The sequence below is a fragment of the Anarhichas minor genome, unplaced genomic scaffold (genome assembly GCF_050575085.1).
Source record: "Anarhichas minor isolate MPS153535 unplaced genomic scaffold, ASM5057508v1 ptg000045l, whole genome shotgun sequence".
In the NCBI taxonomy this organism is placed as follows: domain Eukaryota; kingdom Metazoa; phylum Chordata; class Actinopteri; order Perciformes; family Anarhichadidae; genus Anarhichas; species Anarhichas minor.
The window spans coordinates 3,100,496-3,122,256 of NW_027466491.1; the positions used below are offsets into that span (position 1 = coordinate 3,100,496).

Consider the following 21,761-nt stretch of genomic DNA (forward strand, 5'->3'; position numbering starts at 1 on the left):
TACACCCATTACTTTGCAACTGCCTGGCAAGAGCTCATAGTACTCTAATTTCTTGTAATGAAGCTGAGAGAAGATTTAAATCTAGCGTTGGTACAACGACCCGTGGCTTATATTTCCAGCCTCAACCTACAGTAAAGCATAAAGCGGTATCTAGTTCATCCACATGGTCTTTCCTGCCAGGGCTGATATCATAGCCGACACTTGTTTTAGGTTGCAAAATACCTAATTGCCACCATTTTAAATTATATTTAATTATAGGGATCTATGTAGCATAGATCCCTTGTATATGAAGGTTTCCCTGTGTTATTATTCGGCCTTCTAGGGCCTGACCAATTACCTAATGTTTCCCTTGCAACATCACCGTGTAACGGTCCTACAGTGAGAGGGATGTTATCATGCTATAGGCCACCTCCATAGGCTGCTGAACTTTTCAACTCGTGAGTAACGTTCGCTCCGCTGTCTGTCGCTCAGCGTCTCAACCCCTAAACCGTCCGACAGAAGCCGAACCAAGCCGAAGCCCAGCGACAACGACGTCAGCATATCTCGTTCTTTCGTTTTTCTGCCTGCTGCGTGCGAAGGAGAGACGGGGGGGGGGAAACCCGTCTCTCAGCAAAGCAACAAGAAGGAAGAGCAATGGCGACACTGGATCGCCAAATACCAAGTCCGGATACGTTCCTTTGCGAGCCTTGGTCTTCCTTCGTCAGTGCGGCTAAATTACGTTTTGTTGACAGTAAGTTCGCACGTCGGTAGCCGTTGTTGTTTTCACGGACAAACTGTCGGGAAGTGCGTGCTCCAACTGTCTGTGATTGAGTTGAGCAAGCCCCCACAATGCAGGGTCTGTCAAAGCGCAGCAAAGTAACTGTCAAAAAAATATTACAACCAAATGCAATATTAATAGGTCGCTTTAATAGTCGTGCACGGGGCGCGTGAGCAAAAGCTTATAACCCCTTACGCTGCAGAGTTTGTACCACTGGCGCGTGCAGTAATGCATATCCTGCGCGCCCACAGCTGTAAGTTTTGTTAGCTTTCTGACAGCTTCACTTTGCTTTTACTAAAAGCCAGCTCGCGCTGCTGCTAGCGAGCTAATGCTAACCATGGTAGCATTGCAACCTCGGACCAGCGTGGCTCCGCGCGTGGCCCCCCCAAAGTTTTGTTGTGACTGCTGCCGAGTGTTTGTAAGCGGCTGTTTGTGCTTGTTGTGACGCAGACTCGTCCCTGGATAACCGCGACAAACAGCTTTACTGCCTCGGTGAAGCCGCGAGGCTCGGCAAAGGAGGTGAGGAAGTTGCACCGACAGATACTCAGATACGCTGTCACTCGCACGGTGATGTTTGTTATTGTTTTGTTTGTACATGCTCTGCAGCATCGAATGATGCCGACATGTTGATATACAGAAAACCGCCATTAACGGGCATCATGCACTTTTTAAATGCATACTTTAGTTGAGATATGAGGAGGGACATATTGATGTTAGTGTCTGAATAACCCAACTGTCATACAGTAAGTATCCTGTAACTAATGATTATTTTCTCCATTAAACGATTAATCTTTATGCCCATAAAATGGCAAAAAATCAAAAAAAAAATCCAGCTAAGCCTTTGCACTGTTGGAAATAAATGAATATACAGTAGCCGGAGAGCAGGGGTTCCCATGTGTTTTTCAGTATTACCCGTAGGGCTGAAAGTCTGTCTTATTTATTGTCTTAATTATGTTTTCTTTTTGGCAAAATAAATTATTTATATATAAATATATATTTATTTGTGGAGGGGGTTGTGGGGTGCCCCTAAGCAGTGTGTGGGTGCCCCCCTCCCCCCCCCCCCCCCCCCCCCCCAACCCCCAACCCCCTTCAGGGACAGAGCCCTGGGGAGTTCCTCCATATCCGACGATGTATAAATACCCCCAGGAGCACGCGCTACACATTTACACACACTTGAGTCATCCCTGAAAAGTTTGCAGCAGCCCTCCTACAAACACACCGACACACACACACACACCGAGGCGGGGAACGTCTTCTCACTCTCACTGGTCAAATACCGAAACACACACACGCACACACACACCTCATCTTCCTCTCTCCGAGCCAAACTCCAGCTGTGTTTCCAGAATTGCTGATCCGTTGGCAACATGACACTAAAAACAGACACCCGTAAGCCTCACAGACACGCGGGGAAGCACGTCTTAAAAGCTTTATTTGTACGTTTGAGTAGCGTGGCTCGTTGTCGTAGAGTCAGACTCACTTTGCCACTTCAGTGTAAACGTATTTGTAGATGGGGAGGCCAGGTTGGTAGTAATTGGTGTGTGTGTGTGTAGTGATTGGTATCTATGTCTATTTGTCACTCTCACACACAGTGGAGATGATGACAACCAGCAGCAACTTTGTCGGGCTGGACTGACAGCGGGTGTCATCACCTCACTGGAAATAGGCGGTGATGTAATGCTTCTATTTAGTGTGTCCACCACTGTCTTTAGTGGGGATGGGAGCCATCACGTTGTTGTTGTGACGCTTTAGGTGATAATGTAGTATGTATTAGCATTCTTAGAGTATATTCTGATGAAGATGTCTCTACATGAACCGTTTCCTCTATTTAAATCCTTTTGACTGTGGAATTATTTTTAGGTTTAAACTTTTTTTTCCTGTTCATAACCCAGCACACCTGTTGGGTTTCTCCCTGTGACACGCTGTCTTTCCAGTTTAGTTACTCCTGCAAACAGTTTGCCTCCTAGAAATAAGACCTGACGCCTATTTCTGGACGCCGACCGAAAGTCTCGCTCTCTTATTTCAGTAAAAAAAAAAAGGACGAGGGAGTGTCTTCATTCAAGATGCTGGAATTGTATCTTTGGCAGTTTTGTGAAAAAAAACTGGAGAGACTAGTTGAGTTTTTAAATCTGTAATTACGTCCGATGATTTATTGTCATTAGTAGCTCCAAACACGTTTGTTCGCCAGTGACTGATTGTTTTTGTAGTTCATTTTCAGGCCTGTCAGAAATAGACGACGCACTTAGTCTGCATTTGACTTGGCAGATGCAGAGGAAATTGCATTCTTACTCACTCCCACTAACAGTCCTTTGCATATTTTGTTTTGGCCGGGACGCAAACTGCTGAAGTTGTTGAGCCCTCTGCAGGTCGAGCTAACCTGCAGCGGCGTCTCACTGCTCACATTACAATGTTATTAACCGCCTAACAAGCCGTTCACTAAATATGACCACATTCAAAAGCTGCTTCTCCACACGCAGCCAAAACTTTCTATTTGTGTATTATTACACCCCCCACCCCCCCCTTTTTCGGTTAAGTCAAAAACAAACACGCTTTATTTGCTTGTGAGGGAAAGCAGTTTTTAGTCAGCAAACACTGGAATCCGAGAGTTTGAATTGTGGCTTAAATCCAGCAGCATGTTTAGAAATAATGGGGGGAAAAAAGAGCGAGAGATAATCTCCTCTTCTGTGTTGACGAGGGGAACTTGTGCAAAGCATCTTCCCGCTATAACTGCCTCTCAGTGCAGCTTTACTCTGAAACCAACCGTCGGCCTGACGAGAAAGCCACTTCCTCTAATAACAGTTTATTTCACCGCGTTGGTATTACTCTCTTGCCCTTCGTTTTGATTCAGTCTTCAATCAGTATTAACATAACTCAAAAGTAAAGAAATATTCCTGCCAGCGATCACGACAACCTCAGTGTTTTTGTTTGTGTCCTTGAACACTTCTTGCATGCGTAATGAAACCCACTCTGACCTTTTGCAGTGTGTACACACACACATGCACACCCTCAGCTCTCGTTGTCTACACGGTTGTGTGATGTGACTTAGACCTTCAGTAACCTTCGCAGATCCTTTTCCTGCACACACACTGATGTGCACGAGGCATGACTGACGCTCTCTTTGACTTCCCAAATGACAACAAAACTCCCCAGCAATGCGAGGTCCCGACGCCGCGGCACACCGTCAGACACACACACATTCTCTCAATTTTTCCCAAACACACATACACACATCCATCCGTACACGCCCCCACCTCCCCTCAGTGAGTCTGGCTTAAGCCCCGAGCTAAGAAGTGCTGCGATTTCTGTCAGCGGAGCTTGTTTGGTTACAGGAAGATCAGGCTCTTAAAGCTTAGTCAAAACAGATATTGGCTAATTTCCATGAGGAGAAATTAGTTTTTCTCTTTATTTCTATGAATCAGTTTTTGTTTAGTGGCACAGTGTTGTTGCTGTTTGCTTTCTTGAAAGGATTGTCTGTCCTTTCTGTCTTTTATGCCTATTTAGTGATTGGGACACACGTTATCTGGAACTGTCATTTTTTTTGTAAAAGCAGCTCCAAAGCTAAATGAACATGTTGAGCATTGTAAGCTTCTGTCTGGCAGGTTTGTTTTTCAGATTTTAGTTTAATTTAAACACACAATGTATTTTACTTTTGTTTATTTTCTAGCTCTTCTTCTCTTGTTCTATACGGTTCTCAGTTGTTTATCTTCTTCATGTCTTTCTCAGAGATGCTTGGCTACAGAGCACTGGAGGATTTTTGTCTTGTTGTCTGCCATGTCTGCGATCAGGTGGTCACTCCTCAGGGCATCCTCTCACACTATGGTAAGACACACACACACACACACACACACACACACACACACACACAGCGACCCCACAGGCCAGAGGCACACATGAAAACCTCAGGCCATACCTCGCGGCATCTCCAGTTGTCACATGGAGGCACAGAACATACACACACACACACACACGCAGAGCAGCCAGATCAACACAATCATCTCTATTTATCCCTGCAGGGCTTTTTGAAACATAGTCTATCTACAACTTATCCTCCAGTCCAAACTAACACACACCACTTGTTTATACTGTCTAATACTCAGCAGGCTGATACAACTGGAAAACACTAAATAATTTACAGAGAAGTGGACCTGATGTAGCATTGTGCCCGTGTATTTTGTTAGAGAAATAACCATTAAAATAATATTCTTGTACTCCGGAAAAAATGTGGAAGCAAAAGGAAGATTCGACAGGCCGATGAGTTGATTTAAAAAAAATAAAAATAAAAATGTAATCCACATGCATCTGTTAAATCTCACCTTTTTAAGAGTGTTTGTCGTTTAAGCACTTGATCCCGGCTCCCATTGGCCCTCCGGCCCGTCCGTCTACCTCTTTGTTTGTTTTTGACCAGGGCTCCACTGAGCGCGCTCGCATCTGCCCCGCGAGCTGCTGCTTCCTTCTGTTGGCGGCACGTGCACCAGCCATAGCCGTCTGTTTGGGCGGGGAGAGGGTGGGGTGGGGGGACATGGTCACGCTTAATGAGCACACACACACACTTCTCCCTGAGAGGAAAGAGGCCAGTGGAGTTGCATGCTCACACATTTCTCACTTTCTGTTTCTCAGCAGAAGGAGGTCAGTGGTATTGTAAGACACAGTCTCCTGGCAGACGCTGGTGTTTTTTTGCTTGCTGATGCGCACACACAGGGTCGGGTAACAACAGGTCTAAAACATGCTCATGCGCACGGACACACACACACACACACACACACACACACACCGTCAGGAGTGGGAATCTCCTGAGAGCTCCTCATAAAACAAAGCTATCCTCGGGCCACAGTATTTTAACAAGCTGGCGTTGTGGTGGGCCAGCAGGCCAAGTCACATGCTGACAAGTAGAAAAGCAGCATGTGTGAGTCACTTTCATCGAGGTTCACCATATACTTTAAAAACTCATATTCATTGTAATTCAGTCAAACTGTCCAGCGTCCATTCATTCTTAAATTTGAACTGGCCCCGTCAAGATGTTCTTACGATGTTTTATGCATTTCCTCCCGTTGTCGCTTTATTTCTCATCTTACTGTAATGTCCTCACAAGTATAGTGTCCTGCTGGGGGATTCTAAATTAAATGTTGTGCATTTCTATTCCCTGCAATGGCCCTGTATTTGTGTGTATCCATCACGGGATCTGCTTTCATGCTTGACCTGTGTGTCGAATCGGCACTGAGGCCTTGGATATACAGAAATGCACGCACACACACACACAGAGGAGGAGGGGGTTGGCTGCCTCAGGGGTCAGCGGCTCGGAGTTATACACGCCCAGTTTGCTGCTCAAGCGTTGCCGTGTGTGACGAAGAGAGTGGTCACAACTTAAGCTCGGGCCCTGCGCTGCGTGGACGTTTAATATTTACCACGTCACGTGTTCAAGAAGGTTTAACTGTATGTTATATGTCGGAGACCTGCTCCATGTCGTGGACGTGTTCGTTTAGATGTCCTCAGAGGAACGCAAGCGCGTATATTCTTAGCATAAGTAGCCCCGGTGGGATAAACCCCTCACAGTGGCAGCGTTCGTACCGTGCTCTCTCTCTCTCTCTCTCTCTCTCTCTCTCTCTCTCTCTCTCTCTCTCTCTCTCTCTCTCTCTCTCTCTCTCTCTCTCTCTCTCTCTCTCTCTCTCTCTCCTATGAGCTCGTAGAGAGGAAACGTGCAGAGAAATAGTTTTTAATGCTCGTGGTTGAACCTCCAAAGCTTATTTTGGACAGAACAGGATGTTATAAAGACATATTTGATTTCACCACTCTTTTTTTTTTTTTTTGAAGCAACGTGGGAGGATTATTGAAACTTACCTCATATTTATGTGTTTTCTAAGGGCTAGTATAATGAGAATGAGGGTATTTCAATAGCATTTTGTATGACAGGACATTTGGGCCCTGAATAGTTGCGATCATTTTTGACTTGTACCGGTATGTCAATTGTGATATTAGAGGGAATGATCATTTTTACATCATTATTGTCATTTTCATTGAAAAACATGATTATGGGATGTTTTTTGTGGGGATCTCAACCAAACAAAGATGCTTTGTTAAGTCTGTAGGCCAGAACATCTCTGCAGAACAACAATATTTATTTTGATACACGCGTCGCCTTTTACAAATTGAACATTACTGCAGGCTACATTGGGCTACATTTTGAAGTCATTGTTCAGCCCTGAACACCATGACATACTGGACAATTCAATATTTCAGATGTGTGTGCGTGTGTGTGAGTGAGTCGTGCTTTTGAAGCTGTGTGTTTGGATAAATCAGAGCTTCCCGCTGTGTTTTCCGATGTATCGCTGTTTCTTCTCTCCACTCTCTCAGTCCGTCTCTTCTGCTGGTGGCCCTGCTGTGTGGAAGCAGAGTGCACGATAAAGTTGTTGTTGCTGTTTAAGTGTCTCTCTGTCTCTACTCACCTCCAACTTTGTCTGTGTAGTGGTGGATTAATTGAGCTCTGAGGCAGGTCAAAAACAATAATATCCTGTTTCCTTTCGCTCCTTAACAAGTGTGTGTGTGTGTGTGTGTGTGTGTGTGTGTGTGTGTGTGTGTGTGTGTGTGTGTGTGTGTGTGTGTGTGTGTGTGTGTGTGTGTGTGTGTGTGTGTGTGTGTGTGTGTGTGTGTGTGTGTGTGTGTGTGTGTGTGCAGCCCGCTGCTTCCCGTGTCTGAGTTTGTTGAGCTGAAGTGTGACGTTTGTCTGTTTTTTTTTTTTTGGAGAGTTTTGCCCCGTAACCACAGTGTTGCTCATTCCGTTGTTGTGTTACGGTTATTGCAGCTTGGCTGCGCGTGAACCGAGGCCCGGGACAATTAAAACTCCAGCTGCTGCTGCTTCACATCAGACGTGGTTGCTTTGCACTTACACATTTGTACGGTGTTCAGAAATGCAAAGTGCATGGCATCAAAAAAAAAACCTCATTCCAGGGGAGACATTGCTCAGAAATCATTGTAATCTTCTATGATGATGATTTATTTATATATTTATTTTCTAGATTGCTTAATAGTAAATGCATAATAGTATTTATCCAAGAGATCAAAGGCTCACAACTTTTTTAACCTCTTCATCTGCCTTACTGTCTGATTTTAGTTTGTTTTCTAAGATATGATGACAGAATATAATATCTATATACACATACACAGTATACATTATGGTTCATGTAAATGTTTCCTTGTTTTTAATGTAGGGAGTTGTCGTATTGTTCACCTAAATTTACAAAAGACATAAACATACTGTCTTATAGATTGCCAGTAGAAAGTGTACAACTAAACACTGTTTTCTAATATAAACCTAGTTGCCTTTGACTCAGCGTTTCTAGAAAACCTGAATCACTGACAATCTTCATCGATGCTTTTCTCATGTCGATCTCTCTCTGACTCGTCTTGCTCAATGTAAACAAACCCAGCTGAGCTGCTGAGAGCCTCCTGCTTCCTCGTTGTGCAATGGCTCCACCCACAGGATGAGCCAGCAGCCAATCGGCAACCAGCTGGGCTCTCAGCATTGCCATAACGACAGGCAGGCAGGCAGGAGAGCGTAGTAGCGAGGGTGCCCTTGTGGTCGAGTGGCTTAGTGACCTTGCCTGGGCAGCCGTCCATGTATTGTAGATCAGTGCGGTTAGCACGGTTTTCTCACAGGATGAGCTCTGTTACAAAGCAAAATACATCTCATTCTGGGTTGATTTTGTTTATATGCTCAACTGTACACCTTCATTGAACTGGACAGTTGAGCTGACTACAAATTCTGTGTGATTTAAAGTGTGAAATCACGACTGTTGTAGCCGCATACCTGCAAATGTGGCTCTGGACTTTGGTCCTGCTCCTCTGAATACAGCTGCCTCCCTGCACCTCTGCTTCCACTGGCCTATTTACACACCTGTCTCACACTCACACACACACACACATTCTCACATATGCTAATTATGCTCTTGCAAAGTATGCTTATACGTACTCGCTATGCATACAAACTACATATAGCCTATACTTTGGACAAAAACACGCATACACTGGCAGTATATAAGTTCCCAATGCGGTGTCGTATACCTACACGCACACCTGTTGTACTCATGCATGCAGTGGTTAATCTCTTCGATACACACAGACACACTTTGCGCACGCATTGCACACACACACACATACACACACACTCTCCCCCTCAGTCACCTGCAGCACACTTTCATGTGCACTCTGAGCAAACACACCGGGTCAGTCCCTCTGTCTGCCCTGCTCTTATTGTTCCAACGTGCTGCTGCTGTTGGGAGACTACTACTACTACACCCATTAACCGGGTTGTACAACATTGTGACACACACACACACACACAAACACCCTGATGCTGCCTACTGAGGTTTGTACACTAAGGAAACCCTTTCTAAAATTATACTCCAGGCTTTTGTTTTTGCACTTAGGCACCAAACGGATACAGACACCTCTGTGAGGCTTTCGCATTGCTTTAAAGGGATAGTTTGTCTTTTTGGGAAAGGCACTTATTCGCTGTGTTTGTGTGCCTGTTTCTTGGCCAGGCTAGCTGTTTCCTCTTGCGTTCAGTCTCTGTGCAAAGGGAAGCTAACCAGCTGCTGGCGGTGGACACACATTCCCCCTACAGACATGAGAGTGGATCAGTCTTCTAATCTAACTCTCGTCAGAGTTGGATTATCCCCCTCATCACACTGGATGATGGTTAGAGGTCCCGTTGCTCCGTGTCCTGTACGTGCCCTCAGATGCTCCAGGTTTTTGGGGTAAAATCTTCGTCCGGCATGGGTAGATAAGCACTCTCGGGTGCAGAGAGTGCTTATCTAATGGCTCGGTGGCTAGTTGTCGGTCGTGCGGTGCAATTTTGCACAATTACAAGCCAATGGGAGACATTGCCTGGCTTCTTCGCAGGCTCCCGTCTCTACATTTTTGTGCCGTCATACCTCAGGGAAATACGAAGTCTGTGGGAGCACCGTCCTGTTGGGATTCACATATTAAACTTGAGGCATGTGCTTAGGCTGTGGGACCCCCAGGCGTGCAGTGCACAGTGACCTGGCCTTTTTGCCGAGTCGGGCCGAGTTTCTGTATGCATGTAAAGATTTGGGCTCAGCTGGGACTACATCACATCCCTATCGGCCTTCACCTCAGTGTTTACATATACGGAAGCTGGTAGAGGGCATCCACATGCTCATAGAACTACTATTTAGTCTGCCTGACCCTGTTAGTGTGTGTGCGTGCGTGCGTGCGTGCGTGCGCGTGAGAATACAGTTGTATTATTGAGTTGTTTTAGCTTGACCTTGGCTTCTACTTCTACTCTCTGTCAAGTATTTTAAATAGCTACCAAAGCTTCAGAGTGACATTTAGCAGTTCCATATTCTACCTGAGCGGCTCTCATCATGTCACTGCTCTCTTCAGTTTTAGATTTGCATCTTATCAGCAGACAGGAAATTCAGCTAAACACACGGGCTGGTCTCTTTAAAAAAAAATAACTTATTTATCTGTCAACTTAATCTTGGTCGATCTGGCAGATGTTGGTTATTTACTTCCTGAAGCAGCTGCTAGATTTACATAACTTTGTTTTGAATTATGACCATAATGACATTTTAGAGCTAAATGTTACGTATATTTTGAAATACACCGACTCAAGACACTGTGTTACTGTGTGTGCGGTGTGTTCTCGCCTCCTTTCTCTTGTGTTTTATGACATGTTCACCCCTCTGCTTTCACTCAGGTAGCTGGGGTGTAGTTTCCCTGTGAGGCAGTCAGAGAGAGACAAACAGTCCTGGACCACACCCCCTCCCCACCCTCCTCCCACAAAGACATGCATAGCAAAAACCGTAAGTGTGAGCCCCCACCCCAGCCTTGTTATTTACTCCCCTCTCTTTCTGTGTCTCAGCACCCTTTCACTTGTGCATTCTGATCAGATCTGGGTCAAAAGTATTTATAATTGTTGGTTCTTGTTTTGTTCGAGCTGCACATGATAACAAACTGGTGGAGTTAATCAGACAAGGACACTTCAGATGGTGTCAGGCATGTTGCTAATTAGAGAAAAGTACTTTAAATTGATTTGTAGACGCTTCTTTTCTTTGTGGAAAAGGTTCTGGCACAGATTCGTCTCTCCTGTGTCACAACACGGCCATCTGGCACCTAAACCGGGTAGAAAAAGAGAAACAAGTTGGTGTAAATGCTACACCACACTAATAACTTCTAGCCTGGTGAAAACCAGATCCAAACAGTACCCACTAGCATGGTCTTGATAGTAGGAGTGTGTCTTCAGCTCTCACACATCTATGTGACCTCACACACTTTGTCTCTGTCTCGACCTGTTCCAGAGAAGCGCCACGGCTCCCCCGCTCCCTCCAGGAGCCTCCTGGTCCCCATGAAGCCCAAAGCACCTGCGGTGGCCCCCGGTCCTGGGGACACGCTGACATTCAGGGTCCCTAAAGATTTCCCTCACTCACGCTTCAGTAAGGCCCCTCTTGCGGTCTACCCACCAAAGGGGGCCCGGATCAAGCCGTGGTGGGCACATACTTCTTTTTTTGAATATGATGACTTTCTTACACATATTCCCGCTACATTTTTTTTTCAGAAAAAATGTTTCATAAAATGCTGCTTTTGCTGATTCCAGAACATTGAGTCGTACAGTGTTTTAACTCCACTCTTCCCCTCTGCAGTGTATCGCTTCCTGTCGTGAGCCTGGAGAAGATGGCCTGCCTCAGCCATGCCGACTCTGCATCACATGTGCGCCTCACCACCTTCTCCTCTCCCTCCTCCCTTAAACCTCCCTCCCTCACTCCCCCGGCCTCCCAACGGTCCAGCGAGAAGCTCATGAACGGCCGCGGCACCGGCGGGCCGACCACACCGCGCTCCACCACCTCTCCATCCTCTCTGGACCGGCGGCCCAGTCCGGCACGCTCTCCACTGGACCGGCGGCTGCCGTCAACTCCTTCTCCCTCCACGCTGGACCGGAAACCCTCCCCGTCGCCTTCCCCCTCTCAACGACACGGCGCTCTGCTGCCGCCGTCGTCGTCGCCATTGGAGAAGAAGCAGCAAAACGGGACTAAGACTTCCTCCAGGTCGCAGAGAAGACTTTCAGGTCAGCCTCTCCGATTATATTTCTGCATTGATCCAGATGACATCCTTGTGCATGCATGCATCATGTTTCACAGTGACTCTCATGTTATCTTCAGCGCAACAGTGAATACACAGTCCTGACCAATGGGTGCAGTTGGAGTCGAAATGTGTGTTGAAGAACATTAACCCTCTGAACCCCACAACCTGCCGGCGGGATCGAAAAGCATGTTTTCTTTCAACAATCACCAAAACTACACCGTCTGTCAGAACCAGAAGCTGTAACAAACGTTATTATTGTCAGATTTTCATCCTTTTTTTTCCAACATTAATAACACTTGCAAACATATAACTTTAACTTTTTATTTTATTTTTTTTTGATTAATGTCATAGTAACTGTGTTATACTGCACAAAAGCCATTTTTAAGTTCTCTCCTCTTCTAGCCATGATTGTGCCGTTTCCATAGAGGTGCAGAACTTATATTCTGCAGTAAAAAACAAAGCACACAGAAGCAAAAAACGCCCCGAAACTGATTGAGGTCCTGAGGGTTAAATGGTTGAATCATTTCTAATGTCTGCATATTCATGGCTGGGTTTTCATCAACCTATACGTCTCAAAACTGAGGCTACAAACACTCCTGTGAATGTTTGGCTGCAGACAGTGATGGGGTTACACTGAGTGTTCTCTTCTCCATCCCCTCACTTATTCTCGTGGTCATCTCAAAGTAAGAAAGGTAAAAACATGCACAGTGATAAAGTTAAAAGGTTTTGATGTACACTTCTGGTTGTTGTCATGACTCTATCCAGCTTTTTCCTCTTCTCCCCTCATCTTCCCTCTTCCTTCGTGCTCCGCTCCTCTGATTTACACCGTCTAATTCACGAGCTCCCGCTGCCAAAAAAGCTGCTCGTCTTCTTGAGCGATTTCCCCCACCTCCTGTGTCTCTATATTTTTTTTCATCCTCTCACTCTCCACCTCCTGCCTCGACCTCCATCGTGCCTCTCTTGCACACACACACACACATGGTCTGGCCTCATTTTTTTGTTCTTTCACACACTCCCGTTTCCTCCTCTTTGTTGGTGTTTTCTCTCCGTCTTGCTCTTCTGCTTTTTTCAGTGTCTTCCTTCAGTCCGTGTTCACACTAACTCATCTCAACTTCCTTTTTTTAAGGTTGTGTGCGAGTGAGCATGAGTTTGTTTATTTGTGAGAGTGCTTGTACGTCGCTGACGCACATGCGTGTGTGTGTGTGTTTGTCGGTCTACACCGATTACAGGGATTATGGGTAAGGTCGACACTAGATTACAGCCCTCTGACAGCAACACTATTTAAGATAACCTGCTGACTGGAGGTTGTTGTTGTTGTTTTACCAAATCCCATCGCTCTCCGTAAGAAGCTGACTGAGGTTGTAAGTTCATCATGAGAATGTTCCAGGATCTTCTAAACATTTTGCCCAAGGAGCAGATCTTTACGATGGACATCAGAGACTTTGGCTGCAAACCGGCACATAAAAGTGAATGGCTGCATTTCGTCATCAAACAAAATCAAATTCGCTATTCATTAAAGCAGGAGAGAGTTTCCCGGGGCCCGTCGGTCACAGTTGACTCTGGTCCCGCTGCCAGTCTGTCCTGTCAACCGTGATTTGTTACAGCTTGCGGGGATCTTTCCAGTTTAGCCGCTGGGAAAACTGGAAACACTTCTAATAGTGTAACACAGAATCGTACTATTGGACTACAGGAGCCTTAAACCACAGCTGAATGTCTGAATGATCAAAGGAATATGTGAAGCGACAAATGTCAGTGAGCCAAAATGCTTTCTTAAAAGAGACGCATTAATGCACTTGTGGTACTGCGAGGCTCCCACTCCCAGCAAATATGATTAGATACTTGAAAGAAGGAGGGAAGAAATGACAAAAATTATGTCCTTAAGTGCCAGTCTAATGCGTGTATGGGTATACATGTTTTTACAGGGAGAGTCTTTGATCCGAACAAGCACTGTGGAGTCCAGGACCCCGAAACGAAGCGACCCTGCACGAGGTCTCTCACCTGCAAGGTAACACAAATACGATCACTCGCACTTCCCCGTCCGTCTCTCTGCTCCGTCTGCACTTCCCCTTCCTCAGTCAACGCAAAGGTAGCAGTGCGGAGGCATTATAGGGCCCACACTTTTCCCTTAATGAGGTAATTATAGATGTTGGATGAGGCTGCAACATCTTTCAGCTGTAAAACTCGTGTTTTACTGCCCTTTAATTACTTCTAGCAAGCGTTACTAATCACTTCAATCTGGTTATTAAGTAATTAGCGCTGTATCGCGCTCGTGTGTTGATATTGTTCGGAGTGGCTGGGGTGATGGTGTTTTCATTATTTTTTGGTTGTTTTTCAATGTTGATGTCTCTATTAATACGGGCAGTCCCAATGAGAACAACGATTTAATCAGTATGTTATTTATTTAGTCGTATATTTATCTTCATATTTCCCATTTAAAAACCCATCCACTGATCCACTGGCCCCTTTTGTAGCTTACTCTTTTTTTCGGTTACTTTGAGTCTAGTTCTCCGGCTTGTCTTGTGCTGTATCATATGTTCTATGTGTTTGTTTTCACCACAAGATAAAGAAAATGACTCCTTGTTTACCAAAAGCGTCTTCAATTTGAAATGATCCGTCAGGTCTTAAAGCATTTTCAGAGGCCTCTACCCTACATGTTTCCTTTAAATGAGTACAGGAAACACACTACCTATTATTTAACCAGTATTTCATCAGCCTCACACTCACATCCTTTAGAGGACTGTTGGAAAACCAAATGTTTGATAGCTGGTTCCCTTCCAAAGTAGTCGGAAGGGTAGACTAGCTCACCACGAACAGGCAATATTTACCCATGTTAGTGTGGTGTGACGTGGGCAGCAGTATGGTGCAGCGATTATGGGAACTTTCCTGAAACCAGAGAGCCACGATTGAAGCCCCTGGGAATGCAACCCCTCAGCCCTGCTGAATTAGCTCCACGTATCAATACTTTCATTGACAAAGTCTTTCTGTAAAATAACCTTTTGTGTTGTTTTGTTTGTTTTTTGTCTGCCGCAGACTCACTCCTTAACCCACCGCCGAGCCGTCTCCGGCCGAACGAAACACTTCGACATCCTCCTGGCCGAACACAAGGGGCGGGCGAAGCTCAACGAGGGAGCCAAGGAGAAGGAGAAGGAGAAAGACAGGGACGGATCGCAGGGAGGGAAGGAAGGCGGCAGCCAGAGTATCGCGCCACAAGAGACCTCAAGTCCCAGCAAGCCTCACTGTCCGAACGGACGACCTCTGTCCAGGCTGAAGCTCAGGCTGGCAAATGCACACATACCCAGGTAGGACAGAGAAAACACACACACATACACACACACACATACGGTATTCACTATGCGTGTGTAGAACAACCTGACCATCCAGGCTGCCAAGGATGGATGAGATCCTTCCTTGGTCCAATCAGGACTATCCCTTTAAATGTTCTGTCAGTCATGTGATCCATGTGTCTGATCTTCCTAGCATATGAGGAGAAGAAGTAACCGTGGTACAAAACTTTCAATCCTCATAAATCCCCCAAAAAAAAAGTTTTTGGAAAATATTTATTACCAATAAGTCAAACAATTGATTAGTTTTCCAACTGGTTTTGCATTATACGTTTTTTTTAAGTTTAAGCTGTACTTAGAAACACTTTTTTTATTCATCAATACATTTTGGGATACTTTAGCACACAATATACCCAATGATTTATAACTTTCACTTTTTTTCAGCAATCAATCTTTACTCTTACTTAAATATGACTTTTCATACTCTCTCACATCACTGGAGTTTAACTGTTCTGGACCTGCACAGATGCACGGGACATCCTTGTCTGTTCATGTTTGTCCCACCAGGGGATGCTGTAAACAACAACAGTGCTAGAATGGAGACACAGTAGCTGTCTGCCCTCATGAAAGTCTTACTAGAAACTGATTTCCTCTTTCTATTTAGAAGATGCTCTCTGTTTACCATTTGGTCCCTTCTCTCTTCCAATCTCTTCTTTGCTTCTCCATCCCATTTCATTTTCTCCCCCTTCCTCTTCTCCTCATTTCCATTCCCCTCCGTCTCCCCTTTCCATTTCTGTCCCTTTCCCCTTGCTCCCCTCACCTCTCCTTCCCAGGGTTCCAGGCTCCACCACCTCCACCTTCGGCCCTCTGCCCCCAGCAGCAGCAGCACCTGCCCCGGCCCCCAACCCAGAGCCTTCTCCCCACAGTTCGGGGGTGGCGGCGGCAGGAGACGGAGGTCGACTTTCCAGTGACGAGGGAGACGCAGAGACTCCAGAGGGCACCGTCAGACCTGCCTTTCACTACTCCAATCGCCACCCGCAGCCTTCAGGGGTGAGTAGTTTGAGGTCTGTTTTTAGATGCCATTTAAAGGACTTAGTTTTGTTGGTGTTCAGACTCGGCTCTGATAAAGCGCTTTCAATGCAACACAAAAGAAAGAGGAAAGAAGCTTTTGTTCAGAATCTGGGTCAAGACCAAAAAAGTGATCACAGGAAGGATATCCATTTCCTGTCTTAACTATATTGCACATTCTAATATTTAAAATAATAAATTAAAATATTGTCTTTATTTTGGTAGTTTTCCATCTGCTCTTTCTTGGTCATCTGATCTTTTCCATCAATCTCTCGCGTTTCTTTTGATGCCTCTTTCCCTCCACATCCTTTTCTGTCGACCCACCTCTCACTTCCTTCCTCTTTCTCTCACTTGTCTTTCGTTCTCTACATCTTTTGTCATTCATCCATCCCATCCTCTTCATTCATCTGCTCGTCTTTTCCTCATTCCTTTTCTCACGTGCCTTCTCCTCTTTCTCAACATCTCTCTCCATGCCTGGCCCCCGATTCCCCTTTACACTCCCTCTTCTTTCTCCTTCCAGTTCTGCGTATTCAGCAGCAGGCTCATGGGCCGGGGTCACTACGTGTTCGACAGGCGATGGGACAGGATGAGGCTGGCGCTCCAGAACATGGTGGAGAAACACCTCAACGCACAGATGTGGAGGTGAGTGTGCAAGAACGTACACTCGAGGTAAACTGTTTTTTTTTTTTACGTAAAAGTCCATGTTTAAATGTACTCGACACACATGGAATTTATTTCCCAGCTACTTTATACACAGGTATAACTGTGATTTGATTACACCAGATTTACTGTCACTGAACAGGTGTAACTAGAAAGGAAGTGACGTGTTTGATATCCTGTTTTATGAGAGGTGAGAAATACACTTTAGTGAGACGGCAGGAAGTGTTTGTTTAAGTTTCTTGTGTAAATTTAAGTTTAAAAATAGGTGTGTGAGGAATCATGAGTGAAAAAAAAAGTTTGGGAAAGGAATAGTTTTATTATAGAGATAAAATCATGAGAGGAGCAACTGTGCAAATATGTTAAAGATGCAAGAAAATCCTATTTCATGTCAACACAGAAGACCATTGTTCAGTAAAACACAACATATTGATCGGTACCTCAGGTTTAGTACTCTGAATCCATATTAGCAATGAAGCAACTTAAGTGGTACATTTCTTATCCTCTGAAATATCCTCCTCCTGTTTTAGGAAGGTGCCTCTGGCGGCCGGCAGCCTCGTCTCCCTCTCCTCCTCTGGTACCTCCCCCGCCGCTTCACAACAGACCCCCTCTCCCTCCTCCGCCGCTTCTTCTCACCTCTCGGCCCCCTCCAACTCCCTCTCCCACCCCGCCACATTTCCTCAGTCTGCATCCGTGGCGGGGATGTTCAGCATTCGAGATGCTCCGCGGCCCGTCGCCCCAGTTTCCGCGCCGGGTAAAGCCCGTAACGGCACGCATAAAGCCAGCCGGCCATCCAAAGACATGGAGGACTCTGCAGTGGGAGCTAAGAGGAGAAAAAACTCTTCCCACCCCTCCTCCTCCTCCTTCTCTCCTTCTTCCTTGTTTCCGACTGTGGATAACGGTAGGAGGAACGGTAGCAGCTATCATCCGGCGTTACAAGGTTCGGGGGGGACAGCAGCAAACCCAGGCAGGAAAAAGGGCGAGGGAAGTGGGCTTTGGAGCGGCGGAGAACTCTGGTTGTCCGGTGCCGATGGGTCTCAAAGTCACAGCTCGCAGAACAGGTGGGTACAGGGCTGTTTTAAAGTTTGGACAGTCATAGAAATGCATTTGATCCTAAATTTGATCTTAAAAAAAAGTCCGGACAATGCCGGCTCAGCTCAACGCGACATAATAGAGATGGTGTAGAGACACACATGAGCGGGTGATTTATTAAAAGGAGAGCCGTGTGTAAACAGAGAGGACAGTGCCAGCAGTGCAAAGGCTGTGATGACGGGTGTTTATCTTTCCTCTAAAATATACAGCACTGTGAAATCTGCTGTGATGATATATATATATATATATATATATATATATCTCATTAATGGCCATCCTCCTCTGGTCTCCAGTCGCGAGCTTGGAACGACCAGTATACCGTATTCACCCAGCAGGGAGCCGGCCTCCGCCCCCCATCAGCCCCTGGCCTCCCCCTCCGGACCCTTGGCTTATGGGGGAGGAGCAGAGGGGAGGAAGAGGAGGAGTTCCGGCTCTTACAGAGGGAAGGCCAGCAAGCTGAGTAGGCCGGGCGGGTTGGAGAGCCTCTTTGGGAATGGGAGCGACACCGTGGGAATACTGTCTTCGGGGCCCGAGTCCCCGAGACAGGTAGGTGTTACATAAAGAAAAAGACTGTAAACAAGGCTTCCAAAGGCACGTGGAATTTGTTGCTCTCTGCTAATTTTTACATATATTTTTTCAAAGTTGTTAGAAGTTGCATTGCATACAGTAAATAATAATAAATGAAAAGCAGCTAATAAATCGCTTGTCTTCTTCTGCCCACAGACCAAGTTGCATCACTGACAGACCTGTCTCACGGACAGAATGTTGGGCAGCTGTGCAGACCACCACCGTTTGTGACCTTTGACCTCACCACTCTTCCACTGCCGGCACCAATCAGACGGCTTTATCTCGGGCGATGTCACCCCCTATTCATCCAATGACTTTGCCCACAGTTGGCCTCGCAAAGTTTTAGAAGGCATTCTTAATAATACCACCACTGTACAATCTTTGGGGGAAAACTTTTTTTAAACTGGTTGTGCTGACCATTTTCCTGGTTGCTGTGCCTGGTCAGCTGATGGGGACGGAGATTGTTTTTGGGAGTTAGATGGTTGAAGGACCTACTGATACGACTACTGTAGGACTCAGCCTTCATCTATACCACCTCAACTGCCCCCCCCCCCCCATCACTTTCTCTGTTTTACGCTTGATTTCAGCTTTTCCCTCAAAGATGGAAGAGATGAAGAGAGAAGAGTTTTGTCAACATCTCCACAATTCTCTCTACAATTCTTATATATGCCCCCTCTTTCCACTCCAGCATGCCTGTGTTCAAAGTGCCCTTACTGCCCTCGCCTCCTTCTTCACTGACTCCAGAGCAGTCTCGAGGAGAGCCACACAAGGACCTGTTCACACAATGGAAGGAAAAAAGAAACGTTTGTGTTACCAACGATGCCACGTCAATGCATTGTATTTTAAGTTAGGAAGAAATCCGATATTATTTGAAGATTGTTTTAAATGTTGCAAGAAACAAGCTGACACACGAACTTGTGTGTGTGTGTGTGTGTGTGTCAGGACTTGCATCCAAAAAGGAATGATTACTACGGTGTTGGATCTTTTTTTTTTTGTACAATAATTTATCGTTCTTAAATGTTTGTTTTCTAACTGACCCTGGATGTTTGAGCTACAGAGACTTTTTGAGCAAAACATTTCATTTCTATGGCATTTTGAAGAAATGCTGAAAGTATTATGAGAGATCATATTGTTGAAATTGTGTACATATCTGTTATTATTTTTGTATTTATTAATAATTGTCCCTTTTTACTCAATAGGAGCTCAACAGAGTGTTTTGCCCTCCTACCCAGGTCTGTGTTTACTGATGAGATTGGCCTGGTTTCTCCAAATCTTGCAGAATCTGTTCATTACAGAGTGTTTCAAGTAATACCAGTTAATACTCAAACACAGCTAAACACGAAGGTAACAACAACCTGTGGTCAGTTCTAAAAAAATTATTTTATTCTGCGCTGTAAAGGTCCATCAACGGAACCGAAAAAAAAAAAGTATTTCATTTTAGGAATTTAATGTGCCCGCTGACTTCTTTTAAGTCTACTGAATCGTCACTTTCCCAGTGAGAATACACTAAATACTCTAAACCTGTCGGAGTACTTTAAAATTGGGACGTAGCCACAGCCTTCACTAGCAGGGGGATCACTCCTCTGCCTTGGAGTCGGCTCATCACATGAGGAAGGGGGCTAGTTACTGGACCATCAGTTAAACACATTTTGGTCGAGCCTTCACGCTCTTATCATGTGATGAACAATGGTTGATTTTGTGACACCAGGCCATGGTTTAGTATTCTCATAGAAAGGGCCCCACACACCTGTTTGCCTGCAGTCCCGCCCCTTTTCATACGTCTACCAATGTTCAAAACTATAGCTCTATTTTTAAGTGTTTATCTTCCAGTAGGCATTTTGTCTCGTCTCAGTGTGATTACTCTTGGTTGTTTGTGTGTGTGTACAAATCAAGGCCAGGTCAAAATGCTTTCACTTACTGCTGCACCCTTCAAGCTCGGTACCGTTTCTTTCCGCAGCGTTTGATTGTCTTTGAAATACCTTTAAAACATGCATACCTGTAGCATCAGGTGTCCAAAACAAACGCATGTAATTTCCAGTTCTAGTTGGTCTGGTGTTTTGCTGATGAAGCCAAAGTAACTGAGAGCATTTCGATGTGGTGGAGAGCAGCGAAGCACCTGGTACTCGCCAGCTACTTCAAAATGTGTCTTTTGAATTAGTCTCAAAAGCCTCTACGCACTAATGATGAATGAATTGTACATAATCAGTTGTGTTTCGTGTTGCGCGTTTCCCAAGTGCTTCCCATGATGACACTTTATTCATCAACGTGTGCGATCGTCTAAAGTACTCTTGGATCGGTTCGGTGATACCGGCTCGGTGGTCTTTATTGTACGGCGGACACGTGGTTTATCCAGGTACCCGCGGTGTACAGTTAACTCGTTAACATGCCTGCAATTACACCATACAGTTGGTTTTTTTTCTCTGTTTTAACGCAACATACCAACACAATATAGATGGTTTGTGTGGGTTTAATGGTGGAGAACCGTGGTTTGGGTGGGAATTAAAGATTTGTTTCCACTCAGTATCTTCTCGCGTGTATCTACGGATCAAGGAGGACGATCTTAAAGCTGAGATGTTTTGTGGGGAGTCCCACCCTGACTTACTGTTTGTAGTAATAGAAACGGGAAGTTACAGTCTGTTGCAGCTACAATTAAGTTCATGAATTTCAGAGCAGTTGTATATTATCTTTTGCTGTTGAATTTTATGGAGGTATTAACAGTTTTTTTTTTGTTTTTTTTTAAAGCCTCCCCCTTACATCTTTTTGCACTTTGTCATAATGCCCCAGATCTTTAATCTTTAACTTCTATTTATATAAATATTTGAGATATTAAAAGCAAATCTATATCTATATATTTGTAAAAAAAAGTGTTTCTGGCAACTACAGTAAAAGAAGGTGAAGAGTATATTCCCCCCGGTGAGTCCGGCCTCTGAACCAGCGCACCGTTTGATCCAAACTGTGTTGAATGTCTGAAGAAATGCCGTGTAACAGTCGCGGTGTATTCACTCTCACTGCATCACTGGATCAGAAAATGGATTTCCCATCGAAACAACTGAACACTTGCTGTATACAAAAAAAATGTCTTATATCCAAGCTTTTATTAAATGAATGAAGGTGGATGTCGTTTTATTTGTAAATCAAAGATGTAAGCTTTTGAATTGGAGGGGAAGGTCCCACAGATGATGAGTGTTTGTTCTGCATGTGTTGAGTGATCCTTGACGGGAGACATGAAATGTTCGTGTTAT

The 21,761-nt window shown here is 45.1% G+C and overlaps 1 protein-coding gene across 6 annotated transcripts; it reads left to right on the forward strand.

Annotated features, from left to right (window-relative positions):
- The first annotated feature begins 556 nt into the window (after nucleotides 1-556).
- Nucleotides 557-21,633, forward strand: atxn7l1 (ataxin 7-like 1). 6 transcript variants are annotated; one of them, XM_076111582.1, is made up of 12 exons: nucleotides 557-730; nucleotides 1,208-1,276; nucleotides 4,481-4,576; nucleotides 11,074-11,260; nucleotides 11,416-11,837; nucleotides 13,777-13,859; nucleotides 14,885-15,153; nucleotides 15,969-16,185; nucleotides 16,724-16,845; nucleotides 17,391-17,921; nucleotides 18,246-18,498; nucleotides 18,676-21,633. In XM_076111582.1, the coding sequence occupies exons 1-12, from the start codon at nucleotides 634-636 to the stop codon at nucleotides 18,691-18,693; spliced, it is 2,364 nt and encodes a 787-aa protein (XP_075967697.1). In that variant the 5' UTR covers nucleotides 557-633; the 3' UTR covers nucleotides 18,694-21,633. The 6 variants fall into 6 exon arrangements, with proteins under 6 accessions (XP_075967697.1, XP_075967693.1, XP_075967691.1 ...); XM_076111578.1 differs by lacking the exons at nucleotides 557-730; nucleotides 1,208-1,276 and adding an exon at nucleotides 10,473-10,578 and having other exon boundaries at nucleotides 18,246-18,543; XM_076111576.1 differs by lacking the exons at nucleotides 557-730; nucleotides 1,208-1,276 and adding an exon at nucleotides 10,473-10,578.
- The last annotated feature ends 128 nt before the right edge of the window (nucleotides 21,634-21,761 follow it).